Source organism: Garra rufa, chromosome 2, assembly GCF_049309525.1.
Source record: "Garra rufa chromosome 2, GarRuf1.0, whole genome shotgun sequence".
Classification (NCBI taxonomy): Eukaryota; Metazoa; Chordata; class Actinopteri; order Cypriniformes; family Cyprinidae; genus Garra; species Garra rufa.
Genome location: NC_133362.1, coordinates 13,937,985 through 13,962,493, shown reverse-complemented (window position 1 = coordinate 13,962,493; position 24,509 = coordinate 13,937,985). Strand labels below are relative to the sequence as shown.

The 24,509-nt window shown below is 33.4% G+C and overlaps 1 protein-coding gene across 1 annotated transcript in view; it reads left to right on the top strand.

The window, feature by feature from the left end:
• col19a1 (collagen, type XIX, alpha 1) overlaps positions 1-24,509 on the top strand; it is a 106,401-nt gene that overhangs the window by 36,546 nt on the left and 45,346 nt on the right. The window contains exon 10 of the mRNA XM_073834590.1: positions 21,778-21,831. Within this exon, the coding sequence (XP_073690691.1) occupies positions 21,778-21,831 (54 nt within the window). The remainder of the gene's footprint in view (positions 1-21,777; positions 21,832-24,509) is intronic.

Sequence of the window (24,509 nt, the reverse complement as noted above, 5' to 3'; positions counted from 1 at the left end):
ATTTAAAACATAAAACATTAACTGATAATTATCAAAGTTTATTTTAGTTTGCAATACATTTTATTTATTTATTTTGGTTTGTAGATTAATAAGTAATATCATAAACTAATAAATAAAGCCATGTTATTTTATAATATTTTGTATTTGTTTATTACTTTTTTTTTGGTTTTAATTTTGTAAACTAGTTCGATTTTTATTAGTTTTTAGTTTGTATAGTTTGAATGTTATTTATTTTTTTTATTTTTTTTTGTGTGTTTATTTGTATTTTTATTGTAATTGTTTTCTGCTCGAGACAATATCCCAAAACAATTACATCCTCAGGATATCCCTGCTAGTGCTAAACATGCACCACAGACTTGCAGTAGTTTTACTCTATTAACCTTGACTCTAATGTTCTCAGGCACGTCAAACAAGGTTACCGCGGGTCTTGAGCTTGTAGCCTCCCAATTATCGAGTAATATTATCCAGCTCTGCAGCTGCTGGCCAGTGTGTTACAAAGAGCCCCGGACAGCTGTAATGGTGCTGCGGGAGTTCAGAGCACTAGACCTCAAAATCCACTACTTAATGTGTCAATATGGAATTGTCCCCCAACATGCCCATCTGCCATGTCTTCTCCAGGGGGATTCAGGAAAAGACAGACTGGCCATTACACCAGGAGAGAAGGTATGGCATTTTGAATGGCATCGCTGTGGTGTGAGTATGTTAACGGAGGCTTTCAGCCGTATCTTGCTGTAAGATGGATGCCACACTAACAGATTTGTAGTCTGTTATGTGCTTGAGAAATCATTAGTCTATCATTAGTTTCTTTCCAGTGTCTTCACGGGTATCTGCAAATAGCACTGTTAATGTTTTAGCATTACATGGGAGGTGTCATAAATGCATTTTACAAGGATAGCTGCAGAAATTGCAAAAGCATTACTGTGAATTTCACTGTACTGTGTGACAGGTGGGAAATAAAGCCTGATGTTTCTCTGCAGATGTTATGAAGATCTCTCATGAAATAACTTTGGTAGTGTGAAACAAGCGAGCTGTATTGCCCCATAGGATAAGAAAAAAAAACTTGTGATAGCATCTCTAAAAGTGGAAGTAATCAAAAGTAATCACTACAAAACTCTTTCAAAACTTAGTGAACCTACCTTCACTCTTAAAAATGCTGGGTACAAAACTACCCAGCGCTGGGTGAAATATGGACAAACCCACGATTGGGTTGTTTCGACTGTATTTCTTGCTTAAAATGATCCCAAAATAGGTTGGAAATCAGGGATGGAAATTAACTTTTTTTGTCCACCGGCCAGTGTGGCTGGTGGATTTCAAAATCTACCAGCCACTAAATGTTTTTACCAGCCACTTTATGTTTTTAACCGACAATGTGTAGCTGCATGTGAAAATGAATACTACAAGATCTACTATACTTGAGCAGTTTATTTAATCTCAAGTCTCAATAAAATACTGACATTTTCACCGAATTTTTCTATCATGATACAGAGCTATCTTCACAACTACACAACTTATAGCCCACATACTATAACAGCCTAGATATTTTATGTAGCCTAATTTGCATTGGGGAGTCGCTCTCTAAACGCAGGGTATTAAAGTTGCTTTTGAATGCGCGTGCACGTTTTACTTTTGGTTTCGTTTTCACTATAGCGCAAAACTCTCGGCAGCGTAGAGCGTGCATTCTAAAATACAAGAGATTACTTAACAAAACCATTTGGGTGGACACCAACGGGATTTTGAAAAGCGTGTCCCCAGTGGAAATTACGCCCCTGTGTGAGTGGAACTCTGCCGCCGAGTTATCATCTGATGTGAATGAATGCCGCATTGTACAGTATATTAAGAAAGACGCGCCATGAATTGCATCTGACAGAATGTGCGCTGTAGCACGAAATACAATATATTTCTTCAAAAGCAGATTGTAAAGATATTTTAACAGACCTCTTAACGCCTGTGATGTATCACCACATTTTTTTGAAGGTGTGCCTCCGCTAAAAGTGTCTGCCGTCTTCTTCTTCTTCGTGTATTTTAACGGCAGTTCGCAACCAACGTTAAGGTGCATTACCACCTCACGCCGTCCGATTGAAGTATGTTATTTTTATTTACCCGCCACGGTGGCCGGTGGGTGAAGCGAGTTTACCTGCCACAACACAAAATCACCCGCATTTGGCTGGTGGCGGGTGCTAATTTCCATCCCTGTTGGAAATTAACGTTTATTAATATGTTCAATAAATGAACATTTAGTAATAAGCTGAATAAATAATAATTAAGTAATACACTTTTTTTAAATTATGTTGATTTATATAGATACAAAATAAAAATAAAAATTATTTTATTTTATTCACTAAAGCTGCAGTTTTGTTCCAAAGGGGTGTTTTCTTCTGTGATGCCACAGAAGAATCATTTTTGGTTCTCCAAAGAACCTTTCAGTGAACAGTTCTTAAAAAGAACCATTTTGAAGAACTTTTTACAAATCTAAAGAACCTTTTTTGATTATAAAGAACCTTTTCTGCATTTGAACAGTTCCATGGATGTTCAAGGTTCTTCATGAATACATCGATGCCAATATAAAACATTTATTTTTTTAAAGGTGTAGTAAAATACAGCAATAACTGCAAAATATTATTACAATTTAAAATAAACCTTGTTGTTTTCTATTTGAAAATGTTGTGAAAAAGAGTGTAATTTATTCCTATGATGGCAAATATTAATTAAATATAATATGCTAATTTGGTGCTGATGTTCAGATAAAAACTAAAATAACGTTTTCCTGACCCTAAACTTTTGAATTATACTGATATATAAAAATATATAAAATACTATATATATATATATATATATATAATACTGATATAAAATACTAGTTTTAGCCAGTGTTTTAGTTGTTGTTGAGTGCATTTTAGACTGCACTGAAAAAAAAAAACATTGTATAGCAACAGTTGTCACTTAGAAATTGCTAGAAAGTCTCACAAATAATTGCTAAGAAATGGCAAGTTAAATTGAGTCAAAGTAAAAAATGTTTTCCTGTAAAATGTACTCAAATTATCTTGGTTTCATTCACAACTTAGAAAAATCATTTTACTATGTAAAGAAACAAGCACAAAAGATTGTGAGGTTTTTAAAAGCATGTTCATTTTTAAATGCACTGTAAAAAAGAGTTAAGACTTTCTACTTAAAATGTTCATGTTTCAATTAAATGTGTTATTATGTGTTGCAATTTATTTGTGAAATAATTGTGTAAATCCCTTTTTTTTGTGGAGTTACATAATTGCCAAGTCTATTAAATCTGTCAATATGTAAGTTTTAAAGGGATAATGTACCCACAAATTTTAATCCAGTCTTTGCTGTCTATGCAGGATTAGAAACATCTTAATTTGTGTTATGAAGATGAATGAAGGTCTTATGGGTTTGGAATGACATGAGAGTGAGTAATTAATGACAGAATTTTCAATTTTTCATTTTTTAATTAAAACGTAGCTGTCAGAATAGACATGATACAGTGAAGCAGTTTACTAAGTTTTGAAACCAAGCTAATGTATCCATTGAGAGATTCACAAGTCATATAAAGTTAAGCAGGTTTTAAAAGCTTCTAATAGCTTCGCAGCAGAAGGGACACACATTACAGAATTTTATTGCTGTTGTAAATTTTAAGAAAACTCCAGAGAAAATTAGCCCATGAACCTCGATTATGAGCTTTCAGACTTGTACTTTTCAAGCAACAATTTATATATCAAGAACTTTTATCAATCACGGATGAGCTGTGAGAGCTGTATTTGTCATATCTCAGGTGAAAATGAAGTCTGTTGTCTTTCTTTAGGGTGACCGTAGTGTACCTGGTTCTCCTGATCTGGATGGTCTTTCTGACAGCAAGGCGAGTCTGTGTGGATAAATGCGGTTTTATAAATTCGTGAAGGGAGTATAGCTTGTCTAGGAGACTTCAAATAGCATCTTACAACTAGTAAGTGGTTTCCAAATGGAGTTTCTGTCACTGTTCTCAAATGGTTCTTCACATATAGGTCTGATAGCTCACTTCACAATATCATTGCATCCTGTTTTGTGAAAGAGTGTTTTTGTCTGCCAGAGGATCCTCACCAGATGCATATAGTCTGCTAGAAAGGTTTATTTTATCCTGAGGTGTCTTGAGAGGCCTGAAATCAGATTATTGCGATGGGATCTTTTCCATCAGTCAGGTGGGATTAGATGCTGACAGACCACAGGGGACAAAGTCTGCAGATTCGTGGCTTCACATGCTTTGTATCGGACTGAGCTGTTCACTTCTGGAGTCTTAATCGGAGAGTTGCTTTGTGGAAGAAAAGGCTTTGATTGAAGGGAATTACTTACTGGAACTGCTCTAGCTGCTGGAGATGGGCTATACAGTTTGTGGGAAGTTTAACAGACTCTGACTGAAGACATTTGAGAGTTTAGGCTGTCAAAACATTAAGGTTCTAAGATGATATGGCCTGTTGTTGTTGTTTTTTGGGCTTGCAAGGCAACAGTGTATTGAAATTCCTTTTTTTCATCACCAGCCTTTATTTAGCTTGAACTGTTTTTTTTTTTTTTTTTTTTTTTTTTAAGATCATTGCAGACTTTAAGCTGTCTGTGTTTTATATATTTTATCTTATGGCTGTAAATTGACTGAAAGTTTATATTAAAGACAATTAGATGCTTTGATATACTTATTTATATTACCAACCTCAAAAACCTCAAATCTAATTTGGCAGAAAATTACCAGTACCTTTTTATTTCTTTCAACTCTAAAACACAATGAAAAATGTAAATCAAAATACAGCTAAAACACCTGTGATAAAAAGCAATACAGAAAATTTCCTTCATATTAACATAGTACATTGTGCTGTATTTTTACAGACTTTTCTGAGTGTTTTTTCCCCATATTATTGAGCATTACAAGTTTTTGAACAGTAAGATTTTTAATGTTTTTTTTATGTTTTTAATGTAATTTATAATATGATATGTTATATATTACAATGTATAATAATATATTGTGAATAGGGCCGGGACTTTAACGCGTTAATTTAGATTAATTAATTACACAAAAATAACGCGTTAAATTATTTTAACGCATTTTAATCGCACTTAATTTTGCACCGCGGAACGTTTCTCACTGGATGAGTTTCAGCGGACCGATTATACTGGAGCACCAACTAGCGTTCAGACAAAGGAATGCGCATATCACCGCAGCACATCGAGCCTCAAGTATCACCTCAATGCTTTTACAGAAGGTCTACCTACCTATAGGGTACCTGAATTTCTGAAATGTAGGCTAGTATATTTCTAAATATCCCAGTGTTTCCCCTACCATTATCTTAGGGGGGCGCGTTTACAATGTCTCCTCCAAGAAAACACGGACTGGATCGCGGACTCCATTCATAAAAACCGAATTTACCATAGCGCGGAATGCCACGTAAATTCGTCGATTTTTGGATAGATAAATCAAAAGTTTGTCTGTCACTTAATTCAAATCGCGATATGGACTAGTATCTGTGAAAACTGAAATGCAAAAAGACCGTTTTAATATGATTCCTGCATGTAAAGTTTGCCTCTTTATGTTAGAATGGCAAAGACGCTTTTTTTTTTTACTGCACGCGTGATGCTCCCGTTAATTTTTGGCATTTGCATCTCAAATGAACAGATAGACTCAATCTCCAAAGCTACTGTCAGTGTCACTTTTACCGTTTCATTTGAGAAAACTAGCATCATATCATATTTTACACACAGAAACTTCACGGCAACCTGTCAAAATAAAAGAACAGTTTAACATGAAACAGAACAATATTCCTATTTAAATAATTGACAAAAAACAATATATATGATAAAAAATAAATATAACAACAAGATTAACCACTTAATTGTAGAAAAAAATACTACGATTTTTATTTAAATATTAAATTATTATTATTTATTGTTTTTAACAGCAAACCTCTGTTTGTTTGCCAAAAATTAAAAAGTTTTATTTTCATTTGATTAAAAATAAATAAATGTTTATGCTTTCAGTTGATTATGAGAAAAATTAAAACACAAGAATTTCTTTAGAAAAAAAAAATAGCAAAAGATTGTAAAGCCCTATTGTTCAAAATGTTAAAATAGAGAGTTTTGGATTTATTTTTTCACTGAGATAAATGTTTTCGTTATTACACAAAGTAGGGTAAAGTACCGAGAAAAAAAGTATGGAAACCTAGGGGAAACACTGTATCCTATTGCTACACTTAATGGCAATATTGCACTGGTCTGTTGGACTTGGTTGAACAAAAATAAACAGTATTTTGTTGCTTAAGTTTATGTGTTCAGTCATTATTCAATGGTATACTAAAAATCCATATGAAAAAACTTACTTCTCACTGTTCTCAGGTCAAATATTTATATGCGATTAAAATGCGATTAATTTCGATTAATTAATTACAAAGCCTCTAATTAATTAGATTAATTTTTTTAATCGAGTCCCGGCCCTAATTGTGAAATATTTGTACTTTTTTAAATAACTTGGTTTCTATTTTAATATATAAAGTGTAATTTATTTCTGACATTTTCAGCATCAATACTCCAGTCTTCAGTGTAAAAAAAAAAAAAAAAAAAAAAAATTTTATATATATATATATATATATATATATATATATATATATATATATATATATATATATATACACACTTAGCAAGGATGCTGTAAATTAATCAAAAGTGATGATAAAGACATTTATAATGTTACAAAACAATTTCTATTTTAGGTAAATGTTGTTCTTCTGAACTTTCTATTCATCAAAGAAACCTGAAAAAAATCTACTCACCTGATTTCAAACTAATAATAATAGTAGTAATAAATGTTTTTTGAGCAGCAAATCAGAATGTTAGAATGATTTCTGAAGGATCATGTGACTGGAATAATGATGCAAAAAAATCAGCTTTATAAATTAAATTTGAAAATATATTTGAATAATCTTGAAATATTTCACAATTTTACTGTTTTTGCTGTATTTTGGATAAAATAAATTATTTTTTAAAAAACATTAAAAATTACTGTTCAAAAACTTTGGTAGTTTAATCACTGGTTATAGTTCACTTGTAAAATAGCCTCTTTTTTACATTTTAAAAGTCTCAAAACCAGTTAAACTGTTAAAAACCTTAAATTAACTTTAAATTTCTTTGAAAACAACAAATTTGTAATTGTAAGCTTCAGTCACTCTCAATCGCACTTACTCGGTTTTACTAATTCATACAGATCCACATCCTAAAATATAAGCTTTCCTTAAAGGTGACATCAGATGCCTATTTTCCACAAGTTGGTATGGATTTTTAGAGTCTTCATGAAATGTCTGCAACGTTTCGGTGCATGTCTCTTTAAATGATGAGCTCTGCTTACTCCACCCCCCTCTTTAATTTTGTGTATTCAGTGGCACGTTACCATTAAAAACAAAACCAATCCAATGCGTCCTCAGTGGCTCTGATGTTGTAAGAAAATGAAGACTTATGTCCACTTTTACATCCAAAAAAAACAAACATCTGTGTTGCTTATGAGACGTTGCTACAGCAGCTTGAGCGTGGAGAAAATGGCAGACAGTGTACAACTGGCTAAGGCCGGAAATATGCAAATATGGGACAGCCCGTTAGCGGTTGTGGGTGGAGCTTCCGAAAATCAAAGCGGCTTGATTAATTGAGACATTTTGGCCCGGTTTCACAGACAGGGTTTAGACTAAGCCAGGATTAGCAGATAGTTCAATTAGGATATTTAAGTAATTTTTATAAACATGCTTAGAAAAAAAACATTACTGTTGTGCATCTTGAGACAAAACAAAGGCACCGACATATTTTTAGATCAGTCAGTGCAAGTTTCTTTCAGTTGAAACAGCTCAGACTTACATTTTAGTCTAGGACTAGGTTTAAGCCTTGTCTGTGAAACCGGGGGTACATGTTTTTGGGGATTAAAAAAATGCATCTTGCATCGATTTCCACTTTAAATTTTAACACTGTTCTTGTACTGCCCTGAAAGCACTGGAAAATGACATTCCTCAAAAGTGACTCTAGTTTTCTTCTGGTAAATGGGTAAACCTGGCCTGACAAGAGAGCAGAGCATTGCAGGTGAAAAGGTAAACAGCTTCAGTTTATCACATTGAACGCTAGGAGAATTCACATTCTCATTTCCTTTTTGTGCTATTAATATTTGATTTAGCTGCAAAGTCACGGCTGTAGTGGAGTCTGGGTTCATGCTGTCAGTACTTCTAAAAAGCGAATGCTCCCTTTTCTCCGACATTCTCTTTTATTGCATTACAAGCAAATAAACTAACACATTTGCATAGACTTGCTGTAGCTTGGAAACCAATGCAGCCCTGTTAGGAATTTGCAATGGCAATAAACTGCATACATATTCATGTGTATATAAAGCCCTTTATGCAAATGGGCAATTTAATATGCTGTAATTAACAATGTCCAATTCGTAATCATCTCACCATGATCAGACCAAAGAGAACACAACTGACTTGTAGAGGGAAAGAGAGGGAGATTGTGTTTCTTTGGCCCCTGGAGAGCATGGGGTGGCACTTTGTGCATCACAGAGAGTGAACTGTAATTATGAGCTGAGGCAGAACCACTAAAACAGTTTAATTGAATCTCATTAGCGAACAATAGGGTGTTTTAGTAAACACACATTTAGCTTACAGTAAAGAAACAGAATTGTCCACTCAACTTGGATCAACTAGAGCTGTCATAATATATGGTGTGTTTTTGGAAACATGAATGATATTAGATATTATGGTAACACTTTACAATAAGATTCATTAGTTAACTAAATTAGTCAACATGAACTAAGAATGAACAATACTTTTACGGGATTTATTAATGTGAGATGTGTTAATTTTAGAATTTACTAGCAAATTATTAAAATCAAAAGTTTTGTTTGTCAACATTAGTTAATGCACTGTGAACCAACATTAACAAAGATTAATAAATAGTGTAAGAAATTAGTTGTTCATGTAAGTTAATACATTAACTAATGTTAACAAATAACACCTTACTGTAAAGTGTTACCAATATTATTAATAATAATATCTAATTGGTAATATATTATTTTTAATATTTCATGTTTGAAATTCCACCTGTTTGTGTAAAATTTGTATTTAATGTATTAATTACAATTAAAACCTTTCGCTGAATGAACCATGCTATAAAAAAGTGGTAAATAAATTATTTTTGATGTATGTTTTACAAGAAAGTTTTATTTCAGTCTTTCTACTTCAAAATTAGAAATTTAAATTAAGCATTAATTTACTAGCAATTTCTGAGTAAATATAGTTTGAACACAATTTTTGTTCAGTTTTGAGGTCAAAAGTTGTCATACACCTTGCGGAATCTGCAAAATGTTAATTATTTTATGAAAATAAGAGGGATCATACAAAATGCATGTTATTTTTTATTTAGTACTGACCTGAATAAGTTATTTCACATAAAAGATGCTTACATATAGTCCACAAAAGAAAATAATAGTTGAATTTATAAAAATGACCCTGTTCAAAAGTTTACATACACTTGATCTCACTTGATCATTGTTACCTGAATGATCCACAGTTGTTTTTTTGTTTAGTGATAGTTGTTCATGAATCCCTTGCTTGTCCTAAACAGTTAAACTGCCCGCTGTTCTTCAGAAAAATCCTTCAGGTCCCACAAATTCTTTGGTTTTTCAGCATTTTTGTGTATTTGAACGTTTTCCAACAATGACTGTATGATTTTGAGATCCATCTTTTTACACTGAGAACAACTGAGCTACTCAAGTGCAACTATTACAGGTTCAAACGCTCACTGATGCTGCAGAAGGAAACACGATGCATTAAGAGCCAGGGGTGTAAACTTTTGAACAAAATGAAGTTGTGTACATTTTTCTTATTTTGCCTAAATATCATATTTTTGTATGTAGTACTGCCCTTTTGGGGGCTACTTACATGTTTCCCAGAAGACAAAATAAGTCAAATTTACCCCCTGGCTCTTAATGCATCGTGTTTCCTTCTGAAGCATCAGGGAGAGTTTGAACCTTCTGAACCATCATGATTAATCGGTTTGATGGCACTAGAAAAAGTCAGAATTAGTCTGAATTAATAATGCTATTATAAAAATGTGTTGCTCAACTTGTGTTTGGAGTAATGAAATTCTTCTGTTGGGTGACTTTTTAATATCTTTGAATTTCAATGAATTCAAATTTGGCATTCCTTTTAAATTCACACTCGCAGATTGAACGTCAGCCAGTTCTCACATTCTTTTTGCCCATCCCTGTAGAACAGTTAGATCCTTCCTCTGGCAGTGTGCAAAGCTGCATTGTTACTCAGCACTGACCAAATAGTTTGGATTGGATCTCCCAATGAATCAAACCTAACTGAGAGTTGTCGTGACATGATGTTGAAACCAAATGCTCAGCAAGGTGCACATATTCTTGGTGATTCTCCCTGCTGACATGTATTAGCGTCTTCTGAGGTCTGACGTGCAGCTGTCAGCCTCACCTGCTAGACCATTAAGCACATATGATCCATAGTACATGCTGGTACGTCTATTCCAATTATAAATTTACAGAAATATCGCCAGAAGGCAGTTATTCTATATTTTTTAGAAAGAAGCAAATGGCTCTAATCATTTTAGTCTTAAAATTTTTGAAAAATGATTTGATAGATCTGAGCAAAGCTTGTGAGTTTTGAGATCTGTTCTGAAATCTTATAGGAGTTGAATCTTTTGTTTAATCAGAGACAGATAATCTGTTACATCATGCAAGGACTTTAGGCTATGATGATTTTTTTAAAATTCATTTTTATGGATATTTAAAAAAAGAAAAAAACATTATGACTTTTGTATTAGAAAGTCTGACGAGAACAAGTTCTTGGATAAATACTTGGAAAATATCGGTTAATATTTTAAATCATTAACACTTTAGGATTGGATTAGCAAACATCCTATAAATTATAAAGAGTTGTATATTTTTATTTTTAGGCCTTGTGTATGTGGAAAACGTGTGCAGAAGTTTCAGCATTACTCAGAGATACAGGTGCAATTCCATAGACGATGAAAAGATGAACTCAATGAATCATTAATGACCTTCATAATGCAATAACAGTTGCATTCTCATTTTACACAGACATTTATTGCAGGACATGAATACAAACATTGCACCATGGTTGGTTTTGAAAAGGGATTATCATTTCTTCTCCACGATGCTACTTTTTATTCATTTAAAGTTTTACTTCTAAACAACAGTATAGTTCAGAACAGAGCATACTGCTTTTATAATACTTGCGTATGCCTCTTTTTCTGGACAACTTGCGTATATAATGGATCAGATCTGAAACTTCAAGTGGTTGTCATCTTTTATTTTGGAGACTGTCATTTTTTTTTTCTCCAGCCAGAGACATTGGCAAGGGTACAGTGGCCCCATCCTTGATTATATTGCTGTGGTGACAGGCAGTTTTACAGCCGGTCTGATAGATTTAGCCATACTTTTGCGGGTGTGTTTAGACTGAACAGCCTCCCATGTCATTCAGCTAGCCATCAAAGTGTCTCAGAAACACCCATTGTGGCCAATTCCGACCGAGCTTTGATATGAAAATAAACTTCTTTTGCCAGACTGCTGTTCTCACTGAATAATGCACTGGAGGGAGGAGATTTTGGCTCGTTGTAAGCAACAACTGTCTGATTTCTGCTCTTGTACAAAGTCATGGATGTATGTATAGATTGTCAGATCCGGTTTACATCTATGATGATGAAAGTTTATTGCTTACTTTAGGAGGTCCTTCTCTTTTGGTTGTTTATCCTAAATGTAATGTAGAAATGTTAAATTAATATACCTATTGAAGTATGGAAAATTTCCTTATTACAAATGTGAGTTTACTCTGTTTTTAATTTCAGTTGTGTAAGTACACTCTTAAGGGCTGTTTTTTTTGTGTGCACCTGTCAAGTTTGAGATTTTGGGCAAGTGTTTTTTCAGACTAGTGGAAAGAAAACATCCAAAAAGCAGTCTTTCTTTTATAGTACTATCTATTTGTGTCAATAGATTTCAATTACAATACATATTTTTAAAGGCCGTTTTCTCAAAATTAGTTTTTTGTCCTACACTGAGCCATAAATCTACACTTCAGTAGCACTTACACACACCACACTTTATATTTTTATTCATGTCTATATCCTGAAGGTTTTTACAGAGAGGTTTGTTTATATATAATTTGCTTGATTTTATATAACATTTTATTCCCCCCAAAATGGTAAAAAATAGTGTTTCCTGTCAGTTTTTTTCTGAATTATGGTGTGGCAAAAAGAGATGCCCAAAATCCCCTCTGTAAAAACTTTTAACTCCAATATGTCAAAAAAATGTAACAAGAATTTTGAAACTAACTTCATCTGGTGTTGTGATTTTGATACTAGAAATGTATGCAAATTAGCACATATTTCGTTATATAATGCCTCATTTGCATATTTAAACCTAACATTTGAGAAAACTTGTAATACAAAAAATGTTTGTAATTATCAAAGTAATCAATCAACTTGGTAAGTAAGGTGATAACTATTAGTTATTTTTTTTTTTTTTTACCCCGTTCACCTGCAGTGTCTCGCCTTAAAAATAAAATTGCTTCACGGTGCCATAGAAGAACCTTTTTTGTCTAAATGGTTCCATAAAGAACCTTTCACATCTGAAGAACCTTTCTGTTTCACAAAAGGTACTTTGTGCGAAAGAAGGTTCTTCAGATTATAAAAAGGTAAGAAAGAGATGGTTCTTTAAAAAACCTTTGACTGAATGAATCTTGGAACCAAAAATGGTTCTTCTAATCTATGGCAACCCTTTAAAGCACCTTTATATTTAAGAGTGTAGTGTTGTTTTCACTGTTTTTTTTTTTTTTTATCAGCATCTTGAACCAAGAGTTTTGAATTTTTAAATGATTTTGAAATTAAAATGTCAAGTTTAAATAAAAAAAAAAAATCTAAAAATGCATCTTCGCACCCTTCAGTCTGTTCTACTCTGCTCCGGTTGTTTTTAAAAACAAGTAAACATCCTTTATGACAAATAGCTGTTCAAAGAGAGAGGTTGGGCAAAAATCTTTTATATGGAGATGGTTTGGGTGTGCATTAAGCCCATGTTTAGCTGCAGGCATGTGTTAGTTATCCAAAATAATCCATATTCATCAATATTAGAATGAGGGTATTTATATGCATGCAAAAAAAAAAACACATTTATGTGCACAAATTCTTGTGCATGGTTACATTAGTGAAGTCAGTCTTATTTGATAGTTAACAGTCCTTTCATATTTTATTCCACTCAGATGTAACCAACTCAGCTTTACTTACTACACATTGTAAATACACATGTATCATCGCTTCTTAGTTCACAGCTGTGGGATGAGCATGTTGTGCCAGTGTTTTACACGGTTAGTTGAGACATCTGGGCAGAGGCGTGTATTCGGTGTAGTGGTATTTATATGACGTCAGTGTGAGAGTTGCAGTTGTTTAAGAATGTGAGTGTGCAATATCAGATATGAGACACAAAGAATACTTTTGACATTTTCATGGGAAAATCCGTGCTGTAGTAATGAATGGCTGTTTCATAAACATGATTGGCAGATGGATTGTAGATAGCATCGCTGAGAATTTCGTGTTTCTCCTTCAGAAAAATAAGTGCTTGAATGAATACACAAGAACAGAAAACTCTCTTTAAGGTTGAACACGCTACCGTCAACTGCTGTTTGAAAATCTGCTGCATTTTCTTAACATAATAGAGGCATTTTCCCTCATTAAATGTGATTGCCCTTGATGTTGGAAAGTCAGAACTTTCCAGTTTCCATGCTTTCCTTAAGTATGAAGTCCTTTGAAATCACACATTAATTTAGCAGAAGCCTTGTTTTGTACAGTAAGTTGATTGCAGACAGCTAGGCTGCTAATGTGCATGTGCACTGATTTTTTTTTTGCATCCAAGTCTAGATGTTTATCTTTCCTAGTGTTAAAAAGTACATAAGCATAAACATTATGGTTTAAATTCCTTTTTTATTGCACACCAAAACAATGGGATGAAAAACATAAGGCTAGCCCTGTAGCTTTTTAATCATTTACATGCATTTTATGTAATTTTTATGCATTTTTTAGACATCCCAAGCAGGTGGATTGCCTTCCTTCACACTGCTGTTTGTTTGGCTTTGTTTAGGTTTGCTTGGTTTTGTCTGATTAGTTTTTTTTGTTTTGGTTTTGTTTTGTTCAGTTTTTTTGTTTGGGTTTGTTTAGGTTTGCTTGGTTTTGACTTTGTTTGTTTGTTTTTTTTGTTTGGTTTTGTTTTGTTTGGGTTTTTCTTTTTAGGTTTGCTTGGTTTTGGCGTATTGTTTTGGTTTGTTTCGTTTGGTTCCTTTTTTGTTTTGTTAGCTTTTGTTTAGGTTTGCTTGGTTTCGTCTGGTTTGGTGTATTGTTTTGTTTTGGTTGGTTTCGTTTGGTTCCGTTTTTTGTTTTGTTTGCTTTTGTTTAGGTTTGCTTGGTTTTGTCTGGTTTGGTTAAGTTTGATTTGGTTTCATGCGTTTGGTTTTGTTTGAGTTTGTTTAGGTTTGCTTGGCTGGAGATTTCATCTTTTTTTGTTTTGTTTTTGTTTTGGTTGGTTTGATTCCATTTTGGTTTTGTTCAGTTTTGTTAGTTTGGTTTTGTTTAGATTTTTTTTCAGTGTTTTGTTTGGTTTGGTTTGTAATAATGGCTTAATTGTAATGGCTATATACTTTAACTACTCTTTTGTAGATAATATCTGATATATAGAAGCATGTTTTTGCCACTAAATAAAAAATAAAAAAGGTTATTACAACTTTTTTCTCACAATTCTGACTTTTTTTTTCAGAATTGAATGATATAAACTCACAATTATGCCTTTTTCCACCTCAGAATTGCGTAATAATATCCATGCAGTTTTAAGAAATAACATCAGAATTACAAAAATCACTTTTTTTCTCAGAATTGTGAAATATAAACTTGCATTTGCAAGTTATAAAGTCTAATTTTGAGAGGGAAAAAAGACTGTTCTCATAAGTTTGTCTCACAATTCGGACTTAACTCGCAATTGCATGTTATGAAGTCAGAATTTCAAGGTATAAACTCGCAATTCTGAGAAAGTCTCAGTTGCAAAATTTGTGAGTTTATATTTTGTAATGATGAACTTTATACTTGTAACATTATTTGTAATGTTATACTTTAGATCTCGCAATTGTGAGTTTATATCAATACTCAATTCTAAGAAAAAAGCAGACGTGAAATGTAAGCTTGCTATTGTAAGAAAGTCAGAATTGTAAGATAAAAAGTCAGTTACTTTTATTTTTTAAGTGGTGGAAATGGGCTTCCATAGATAAAATCATATTACTAGCATATAGGCTGTATATTAGTGCTTAAGCACATTAATGCCTTATTCTGCATGACCATGCAAAAAATACATTTGTGCTGATAGAATGCTAGTAGAATGTTTTTTTTTTTTTTTAATTGTTTACCTTATTTAAACATCAATTGTCATTAATTATAACACAGTAACACTTCTTAGTTTACTTTAAGATTAATTTCTAGTCAAGAACTGTCTAAATGAGTCACTGAGTGAGTGATTTAAATGATTCATTCTGCTAATTTATGTATTTAAAACTAATCCAAAACCAGCTCATGTGAATCATCCATTTGTGAATCAACCTATACTAGTTTTACTCTGTGTTTGTTGTTGTTGTTGCAACTGGCGAGGACACTGCACATGAAATATTGATCTGATTCTTTTATTAATATCATAAATTGTCTGTTTATTGTCTTGGTGGTATTTGCTGGCACCCAGTCTTTGTCTCATCACACTTAATTCAGACTGCAAGGCCACAACTCTGGTAAACTTTTTTTGTAGATTCAGTCAGTGTGCGTTCTGATGCTGTGTATCATTACCCTGATTGTAAGGGTGAAAAGGCAGCAGCTGGAGAGCTTGTTCCTGTGGGATCACCTGGGGAGGATGTAAGAAATTTGATTAATCTACTGTACCTCAAAGACATATGGCATTATTCACAGAGAGTCACCACCCTGAGTCAATACAGTCTAATGGCTGACTAATTTAAGTCTTTTAAAGTCAATACCTGATATCTGAGGCCCACAGGGGTTACATGAGAGCGCTTAGAATGGAATGTGCATGACGCCGTGTATCACTTGTCCGTTGAGACGCTCGGAGCATAACATGGCATGTTAGTTACACTATCCTTCAAAATATGACAGGTTACGTGTAGCGTTAATTTAGATGTCCTGTGCTGTGAAAAGATGCAAATTTGTTTTTCAACACTTGTTTAGCAGAAGGCGGCATTTTTCATAGGACATATTAAAAATGTTTATTTGAAATGTAGAGTTCAGTGATATTTATGATAGACAGATTCCAATGGTAATGCTGAAGCAGACTATCATGTTTTCCTAAGTGAAAAGTGTATAATTCAGATAGTATCATCCGAAGTTCCACTACTTCAAACGTTTGTAGCAATGAATCGCTGAGCAAATGGAAACTCACAAAAAGCATTTCCTGGCGTAACCCCCTTGGCATTTGTGGCCAGCGCTTGAGATATCTCTGTTACTCCACTGGATCTTGTTCCAAAGAGCTTTGAAGGCCTGCCATTCAGCATATCAACAGTTCTCTCTGCTGAAAACATGCACGCCTCTGAGATGGGCCATGTTCATTTTAATTTACATTTGATCTCAATTAAAAGCTGAAACAAAATGCTGTGGAAATCTGTTGCTGCACATTACATGTTTATTTGAGGTTTTGTAGGATGTCCGTTATGTTTGTGAGTGTTTAGGTCTGACATTAGCCAGATTTGCACACTTTTGAACACTTAAGTCACGCTTAATAAAATACTGAATCAAACAAAAGCTTTTCTCATACTAAAGCTTTTCTCAAAATTCAATTTAATCATTTTAAACAGCTGGTGTCAGTGTGAAGGTTTGGTTTGGAATTATTATTATTATTATTATTATTATTTTATTTTTATTTGGATCCATTTAGTTTTTTTTTGTTTATTTGCATTCAGTTTTGTTCATTTGGTTTTTGTTTTAGTTTATTTTGGTTTGCTTGGTTTTGTGTGGTTTGTTTTGGTTACTTTGGTTTTGTTTGGTTCCATTTTGTTTGGTTTTGTTTAGGTTTGCTTGGTTTCATGTGGTTTGCTTTTGTTTGGTTCAGTTTTGTTTGGCTTTGTTCAGTTTTGTTCATTTGGGTTTGCTTGGTTTCGCCTGGTTTGTTTTTTTTTGTTTTTGTTTTGGTTACTTTGGTTTCTTTTGTTTGGTTTTGTTTAGGTTTGCTTGGTTTTATCTGGTTTGGTTCCATTTTGTTTGGTTTTATTTAGGTTTGCATGATTTCATCTGGTTTGTTTTTTTGTTTTGGTTGATTTCGTTCAGTTAGTTAGATTTTGTTTAGTTTGCTTGTTTTAATTTGTTTATGTTTTGTTTGGCTTCGTTCAGTTTTTGTTGTTTGGTTTTGTTTAGGTTTGCTTGTTTTTTTTCTGGTTTGTTTGTTTTTTGGCTTTGTTTAGGTTTTGTTTGGCTCCATTTGGTTGATTTATTTTGAATTTGGTTTTGTTAAGTTTGCTTGTTTTCATCAGTTTTTTGTTTTGCTTTATTTTTATTTATTTTTTTGGATTCATTTGGGTTTTGCTCATCTGGGTTTGTTTAGGTTTGCTTGGTTTTGTCTGGTTTGGTTGTTTTGGTTTTGTTTTGGTTGGTTGATTTTGTTTGGTTCTGTTTTGATTAGTTTGGCTTCGTTCAGTTTTGTTAATTTGGGTTAGTCTATATTTGTTGAGGTTTGCTTGGTTTCTGCTGTTTTTTTGGTTTAGTTTTGTTCAGTTTGATTTGTTTGGGTTTGTTTAGGTTTGCATAGTTTTGTCTTGTTTGGTGTTTGGTTTTGTTTGTTTTTGTTCAGTTTAATTTTAGTTTTGCCTGGCGTTCAATTTCATTTGTTTAGTTTTTTTTTTGGTTTTGTTTAGTCAGATTTTTTTCACTTAGTTTGTGTTATTTCATTTGTTTAGGTTAATTTTTGTTTTGTTTTTTGTTTTGTATTGTCAGAATATATGAAGTCTTACTGTTGTATTATTTGAACCAGTTGGTATCAATGTTATTTTATCTTACAGTTTCTTACAGACGCTAGGACACATTTCTCAATACTTAGGTCACTTTTGCAAAACTCTTCACACAATTCTCCTAACCGACTTTCAGCTTGGCAAAGCAGTTCATTTCACATTCAAAATGCACTACAACTACCAAAACACTTTATTCAGGTCTCAAATAAACTCATTCTTCCAGAACACTAGCAAAGGTTGACAGCCGACAAACACACTTTGTCACCCACAAAACAATGACCTAAAAAACACTAACAACATGTAGCATTACGCAGTGTTTTCTTGTGTAAAACAAGGACACATCTCTGTTTATAATTGCAATATATATTGTTTATAACTGCAATATATGTTACTGGAATGAATCAGACATGATGCAGAATTTGTCAGTATTTTATGTTGTTTATTTATTTATTTATTTTTTGCACTAAGTAATTCCAAAATTCAAGAAGTTGTATACACACCATCCACTGATACAGATACAATAGTAATGCTAATCTACTCGCATTTTTAGATTTGAAATATGTTTCAATAAAATATTGCTGTTGAATTTTGCTGTCTTATTTAGTTTTGCATTGTTATTGTTTTATATAATAAATACAGTACATGTGAGAATTTGAACAAATATTCAATTTTATTTTTTACTTTTTTATTTGCATGGTTTGTTTTTTTTTACTATGAGGTAAAACATGCTTCCATTAGAAAAATCTTTTTGTGAAATGTTTTAATTGTCCTTTATTTTTTCAAACAAAATCAAAGCCTCATGATTTACTATTTATTCTGATGTGATGATATTCATATATTAAGTGCTGCTACGGTGTCCAAACACTTTTTGGGACCGGTGTGTGTGTGTGTGTGTGTGTGTGTGTGTGTGTGTGTGTGTACCTGGTATTCATCACGTTGTGGGGACCAAATGTCCCCACAAGGATAGGAATACCAGTAGATTTTGACCTTGTGGGGACATTTCTCAGGTCCCCATGAGGAAACAGGCTTATAAATCATGCACAATGAGTTTTTTTGAGGAAAAAAAGTGTGCACAATCTCCTGTGAGGGCTAGGTTTAGGTGTAGGGTAGGTGTAGGGCGATAGAAAATACGGTTTGTACAGTATAAAAACCATTACGCCTATGGAATGTCCCCATAAAACATGTAAACCCAACGTGTGTGTGTGTGTGTTTCTGTATTGGGAAGATGCCAGATTGTATTGTGACCTGGCCTGTTCTTCAGCCAGGACGCACTGTGCAGTACATAATTATCAGGCAAGTGAGCAGAGATCCCTGCGGCATTTTGACCTCACACTGGCGTGATGAGACAGAGAGAGGGACACAGCCCTGATTTTAACCCATCCTTCACCTCCACGCTTGTGCTGAAATGCCCAGGGCGAGCAGAGGCTAACTAAGTAGTCAGTCTCTCCATCTTCACTCCCGAGGTCAGAACAGCCTGTAGGCCTGAAGCTCAAATCAAGTCCCTCTGAAAAGGGCGAATGCAGCTGTTCTTAACTGGGGCTGCTCTCGGGGAGGTGGGACAACAAAGCAAAGGTGTACTGGTTCCCTCAAGGAGTCATTGGATTGTGCTGAAAGCAGGACAGGAGTGCTCTCTCCAAAGACCCCTCTGAACATGCATCATTTAAGAGCAGCCGAAGTCTAACCTCCATTATGCCGTCCCAAAGCGAGCTTCCCTTCACCTGTGTTTTTACAGTACCGCAATACTGATCAAGTTCAAGTGCAAATTCTTACTTGCAGAATCTATCTTTGATAGCCTCAGCCAAAGTTTGGCCGAGAAACGATGGGTGTAGAAAGTAATGCTACACTCTCAGAAATAGAGGTACATAAGGCTGTCACTGTGGCGCTACCTTTTCAAACTAAAATATAGACTTAAAATATAAATCTGAGCTGTTTCAACTGAAAGAAAATTGCATGAACTGATCTTAAAATATATCCGTGACTTTGTTTTGCCTCAAGATGCACACCACTGTGTTTTTCTAAGGCTAAGCCCTGTCTGTGTCTAAGTGTTCTTTTGTTCGATTTGGTTTTTGTTTTGGTTGGTTTGGTTTTGTTTGGCTTGATCAGTTTCATTTGTTTGGTTTTGTTTAGGTTTGCTTGGTTTTGTCTGGTTTGGTTTTACCTGGTCTTGTTTGGCTATATTTCCTTGGATTTCATTGGTTTAGTTTTGTTTGGTTTAGTCTTGTTTTGTTAAATTTGCCTCTGTTTTGTTTTATTTGGTTTCATTTGTTTGTTTATTTTTGTTTTGATTTGTCAGTGTATGAAGTCTTACAGGTGTCCAATCAGAATAACCACGTACTTAATAGGTACAAAAATGTACCTTTTGAAAAGGCATCATTTCAGTGACCGCTTTGTACCTTTATTTCTCCTTTATTTCTGAGAGTGTATACACTACATACTGCCTATTTTCTTTATGCATTATGCAATGCTAAATGCTTCAAACTGTGGGGAAAAATATAAGTGTTGCAAGTTTTGCATTTTTAATTTTAATTTGTACTTTGTTTTTTATTTTAGTTGCATTTTTAAAATTACGTAACTTATGTTAAAGATTTAATGTATTTTTTATTTATTTATTTTTTTACCAAAAAGTTTCGCGTTTTACTAATAAAGTGCAAGAAAGTAACTATTGTTTTAATATTTTAAATTTTATTATTTTCTATTATTTTTATTGTTTCCGTTCATTTTCATATTTTTTATTATTTTAATTGAACTGATTTGTATTTTAGATATTATTTTTCATTGTTTTTATTTATTTTATATTTCTATAATTTTTTTTTATTTGTATTTTGATTTATAATTTTGTATAATTATAATTAGATTTTTATTTTATTAAACTCTGCCTGTGCTCAGCAGTGCTCTCTTGCAATTTCATTGGCTATTTTACAGAAGTGTGCAAGAGAATGGAAAGTGCTAAAATTACAAATCTAAAATAATATTCAAATACAACATTACTGTTGTAAAATTACAACATTAAAATTACTGTATTCTGAGGGCCAGCGTTCCCGACTCTATAAGTACCTTCTGACTTATTTCAGAAATCTCTCTTTGTGTAGCTGCCAGTCTTGATGTGTCACACCTAACAAGAGCCGCTGTAAATTTAGCCTGTCGATACGTGTCAGGCCTCATTTATCAGCCACCTCTGCTCAGCCACTTTTCCCTCCCTTACCTTCGTATTCCTTTTTCCCCCCACCTGTCCTCTCTCTTTTGCTTTTCAGCATTAGGAGTTTTGACTTTGCCTGTGGTTTTGCGTTATCTCCAATCAGATTTCCCTCTCACAAAGCCCTGGCAGGCAGGTGATGGGAATTCTAATCCCGGCTCCAGCCGGAAGGCTTGAGAAAGCGGGTGTGTGGTTTTGTGTGTGTATTTAGGGTGTGCAATTTGTGTGACTCATTCACTAAAAAGCGCAGAAGTGAGAAAACAGATTTGTCATTTAAATGAGGCCATCTCAACACCTTGAGACACTCATTCTCGCCATCAGTGAGATAAGCCGCTGCGCTTCACCGACATGATTTTTACTAAAAGATGGCTGGAGCGGCTCCCTGCTGAATTCCTAACTTGGGGGAAGTCAAACTGATACATTGTCTGCTGACTGGAAAGATTTTCCCCTAAGTTGTCCTGTCAGGATGTAGTGAGAAGACGGGCTCTATGATTAAACTGGTTCTTGTTCTTTGTGTCTCCTCAGGGTTTAAAAGGAGATCCTGGACCGCAAGGCCTACCTGGTCTGAAAGGTGATAAAGTAAGTCACCCTGCAAGTTTGATTTCTTGTACCAACCTTTACAAACTCTAGCACTGAGAGAGATAGAGGCAGAGCCTCTATGATCTTAAGGATGTTTTTCAGTCAGTGAGCTTTCCAGAATATTTCTATACAGTACATAGTAAGCCACAGAGGTCTATATGTGAGTCATTCTTTGGAAGCTCTGGCATTTGTGCCTGAACATTTTCAAGTTTTTTTTCCCCCCTTTCTATCATTTTAAAGTTTGAAAAAACTAAACTTTCTAGAACTCATATGTGACCCTGGACCCCAAAACCAATCTTAAGTAGCACTGGTATATTTGTAGCAATAGCCAAAAATACATTGTATAGGTCAAAAGGATCGATTTTGCTTTTGTGCCAAAAAATCATTAGGATATTAAGTAAATATCATGTTCCATTAAGAAATTTAGTGAATGTTCTACCATAACTATATGAAAACTTTAGTTTTGATTAGTAAAATGCATTGCTAAGAACTTAATTTGGACAACTTTAAAGGCAGTGTTCTCAATATTTAGATTTTTTTTTTTGTGTGCAGATTCCATATTTTCAATTAGTTGTATCTTGGCCAAATATTGTCCTATACTAACAAAAGCTTATCCTATACTATAAAAGCTTTCAGATAATGTATCTCAATTTCAAAAAATTGACCCTTATGACTGGTTTTGTGGTCCAGGGTCACATATTTTTTCAACCTCCAGGGCCAGACCCAGGGCCGTTACTACCAGAGATGCCTTCAGATCAATATTCAGATTAGCGGTCGATGGCTTTCCAGTGGCAGATTTTGCAACCCGCCCAATCATGAATATGTGACAGTTTTGCAAAATATCAGTAGTTATTTATTACAACTTAAATATAACATTCAATGTTGAGTGTAATGCATTACAAGTAACAGGAGCTATGTAATCAGATTACTTTTCTCAAGTAACTAGCAAACACATTACTTTTAAATTTACAAGAAAACATCAGTTACTTTTTAAAATAAGTGATGTCAGTTACTTTGTTTTCCCATTTATTGATTTATTTATTTATTTATTACAGCTCTCTTCTTTGCAAAGAGAAATTGGGAGTAAGGTGCAAAGTCACTTTCTTCAGTCTGAGGCTTATTAATTTCACTTTTGGTGTGAAAGGGCCTTTCAAATTGACAAAAATATAAGTTCTGCTTCATTGTTTTTAAAAACAAACTAGCAAGCCCAGTTTAGGTGACAAAAAGTCATGCAAAAGTAACATAATGCATTACTTTCCAAAAACAGTAACTAAGTGACACAATTAGTTATTTTTTCATAACGTAATGCAATATTGTAATGCATTACATTTAAAAGTAATGTTCCCCAACACTGATGACATTAGAAGGTCAAACAGTTGATTTTTAAAGAATGAAATGCCTAGATAATAGGGTTGAACAGAAAAGGAAGAATGAACATGAATTGTTTTTTTATTAGAAACTGTATAAATATTGACATTTTAATTTTAGAATATAAACATTCATGTGAGTTTTTATTCTCTATAACTAGGGCCCTATGAAATCTGTTGCATTTTTTTTTTTTTTTTTTTTTTTTTTTTCCAAATTCATTTTTATTTGATTTTTCTTCCCAAATTTTTTGGATTCTGGATTACGTTTTTGTTCTGTTATAATTTTTCAAGACTCTGTTTTAATAGTTAAATACAAAAAAATAATCAAGAAGCATGACTAATTAATAGAAAAAACTCACACAATTTAACAGCAATTTATTAAAAAAATTAACACAAAATATATTTTAACGCCCTATTAAATGTTTTATCTTTTTTCTTGAATTCAGTTTATTTATTTTTTTAACCAAATTTAGTCTATTAGTCTTCTATATTCAATTTTAATGGTTTTAATGGTTAAATCTTCCTTTAAAAGATAATGTTTTAATAAAAATTTTATCAGCAGTAGTAGTACTCTCATTAAATTAAATAATATATTTCTGTCACAGTTTCTTCAAGTTAAACTGAAATTTTATTTTGACGGGTTGCTGAGAGACCTTTAAGTTTCTGTTTGTATATGATATGACGATAGTTTTTCTCAAAAGAAACATTAATCATTAAGTGACTTTCAGAGCAGTTCTAGAGATTTTTTGTGTCACATACTCTTATATTGAAGCGGCAGGCTTTGGTACGTGTGTAGTAAACAAAACCACATGTCTGTGCCATTCATTCACACAGAGACACTTAGGACATGCAGGATTCATATTTAATAGTGTTTTTGCGGCTTAATAATATGTTTTGATTTAAGTGTACTGACCTACTTTTGATTTATTCATCTCACATTGGACAAATTCCATGACATTCTGCATTATACAGTAAATTCTATTTTTATGACTGGATCCCGTCCGTGTTTTCCACGTCACGGAAATCATAGTGCTATATAACCCATTAAATGTAATGATGATGAATGGGACATGATGTATTGCCTTATATTCTGAGTAAAGACTTACATTAATGTTCAAAAGTTTGGAAACTTTTGAAGTAGTTAAGTTTCACATGATGTCAAGATAAATATATCAAACATGTGTCTAATAATAATGTGAAGTTTAATTTCCTGTTGATTTATACCTGTAGTAATCAATAGGGGACACAAATGGGACACAGATGACACATTTTCATGAGAATGACTCATGTTTATTGACACTGATTTAACAT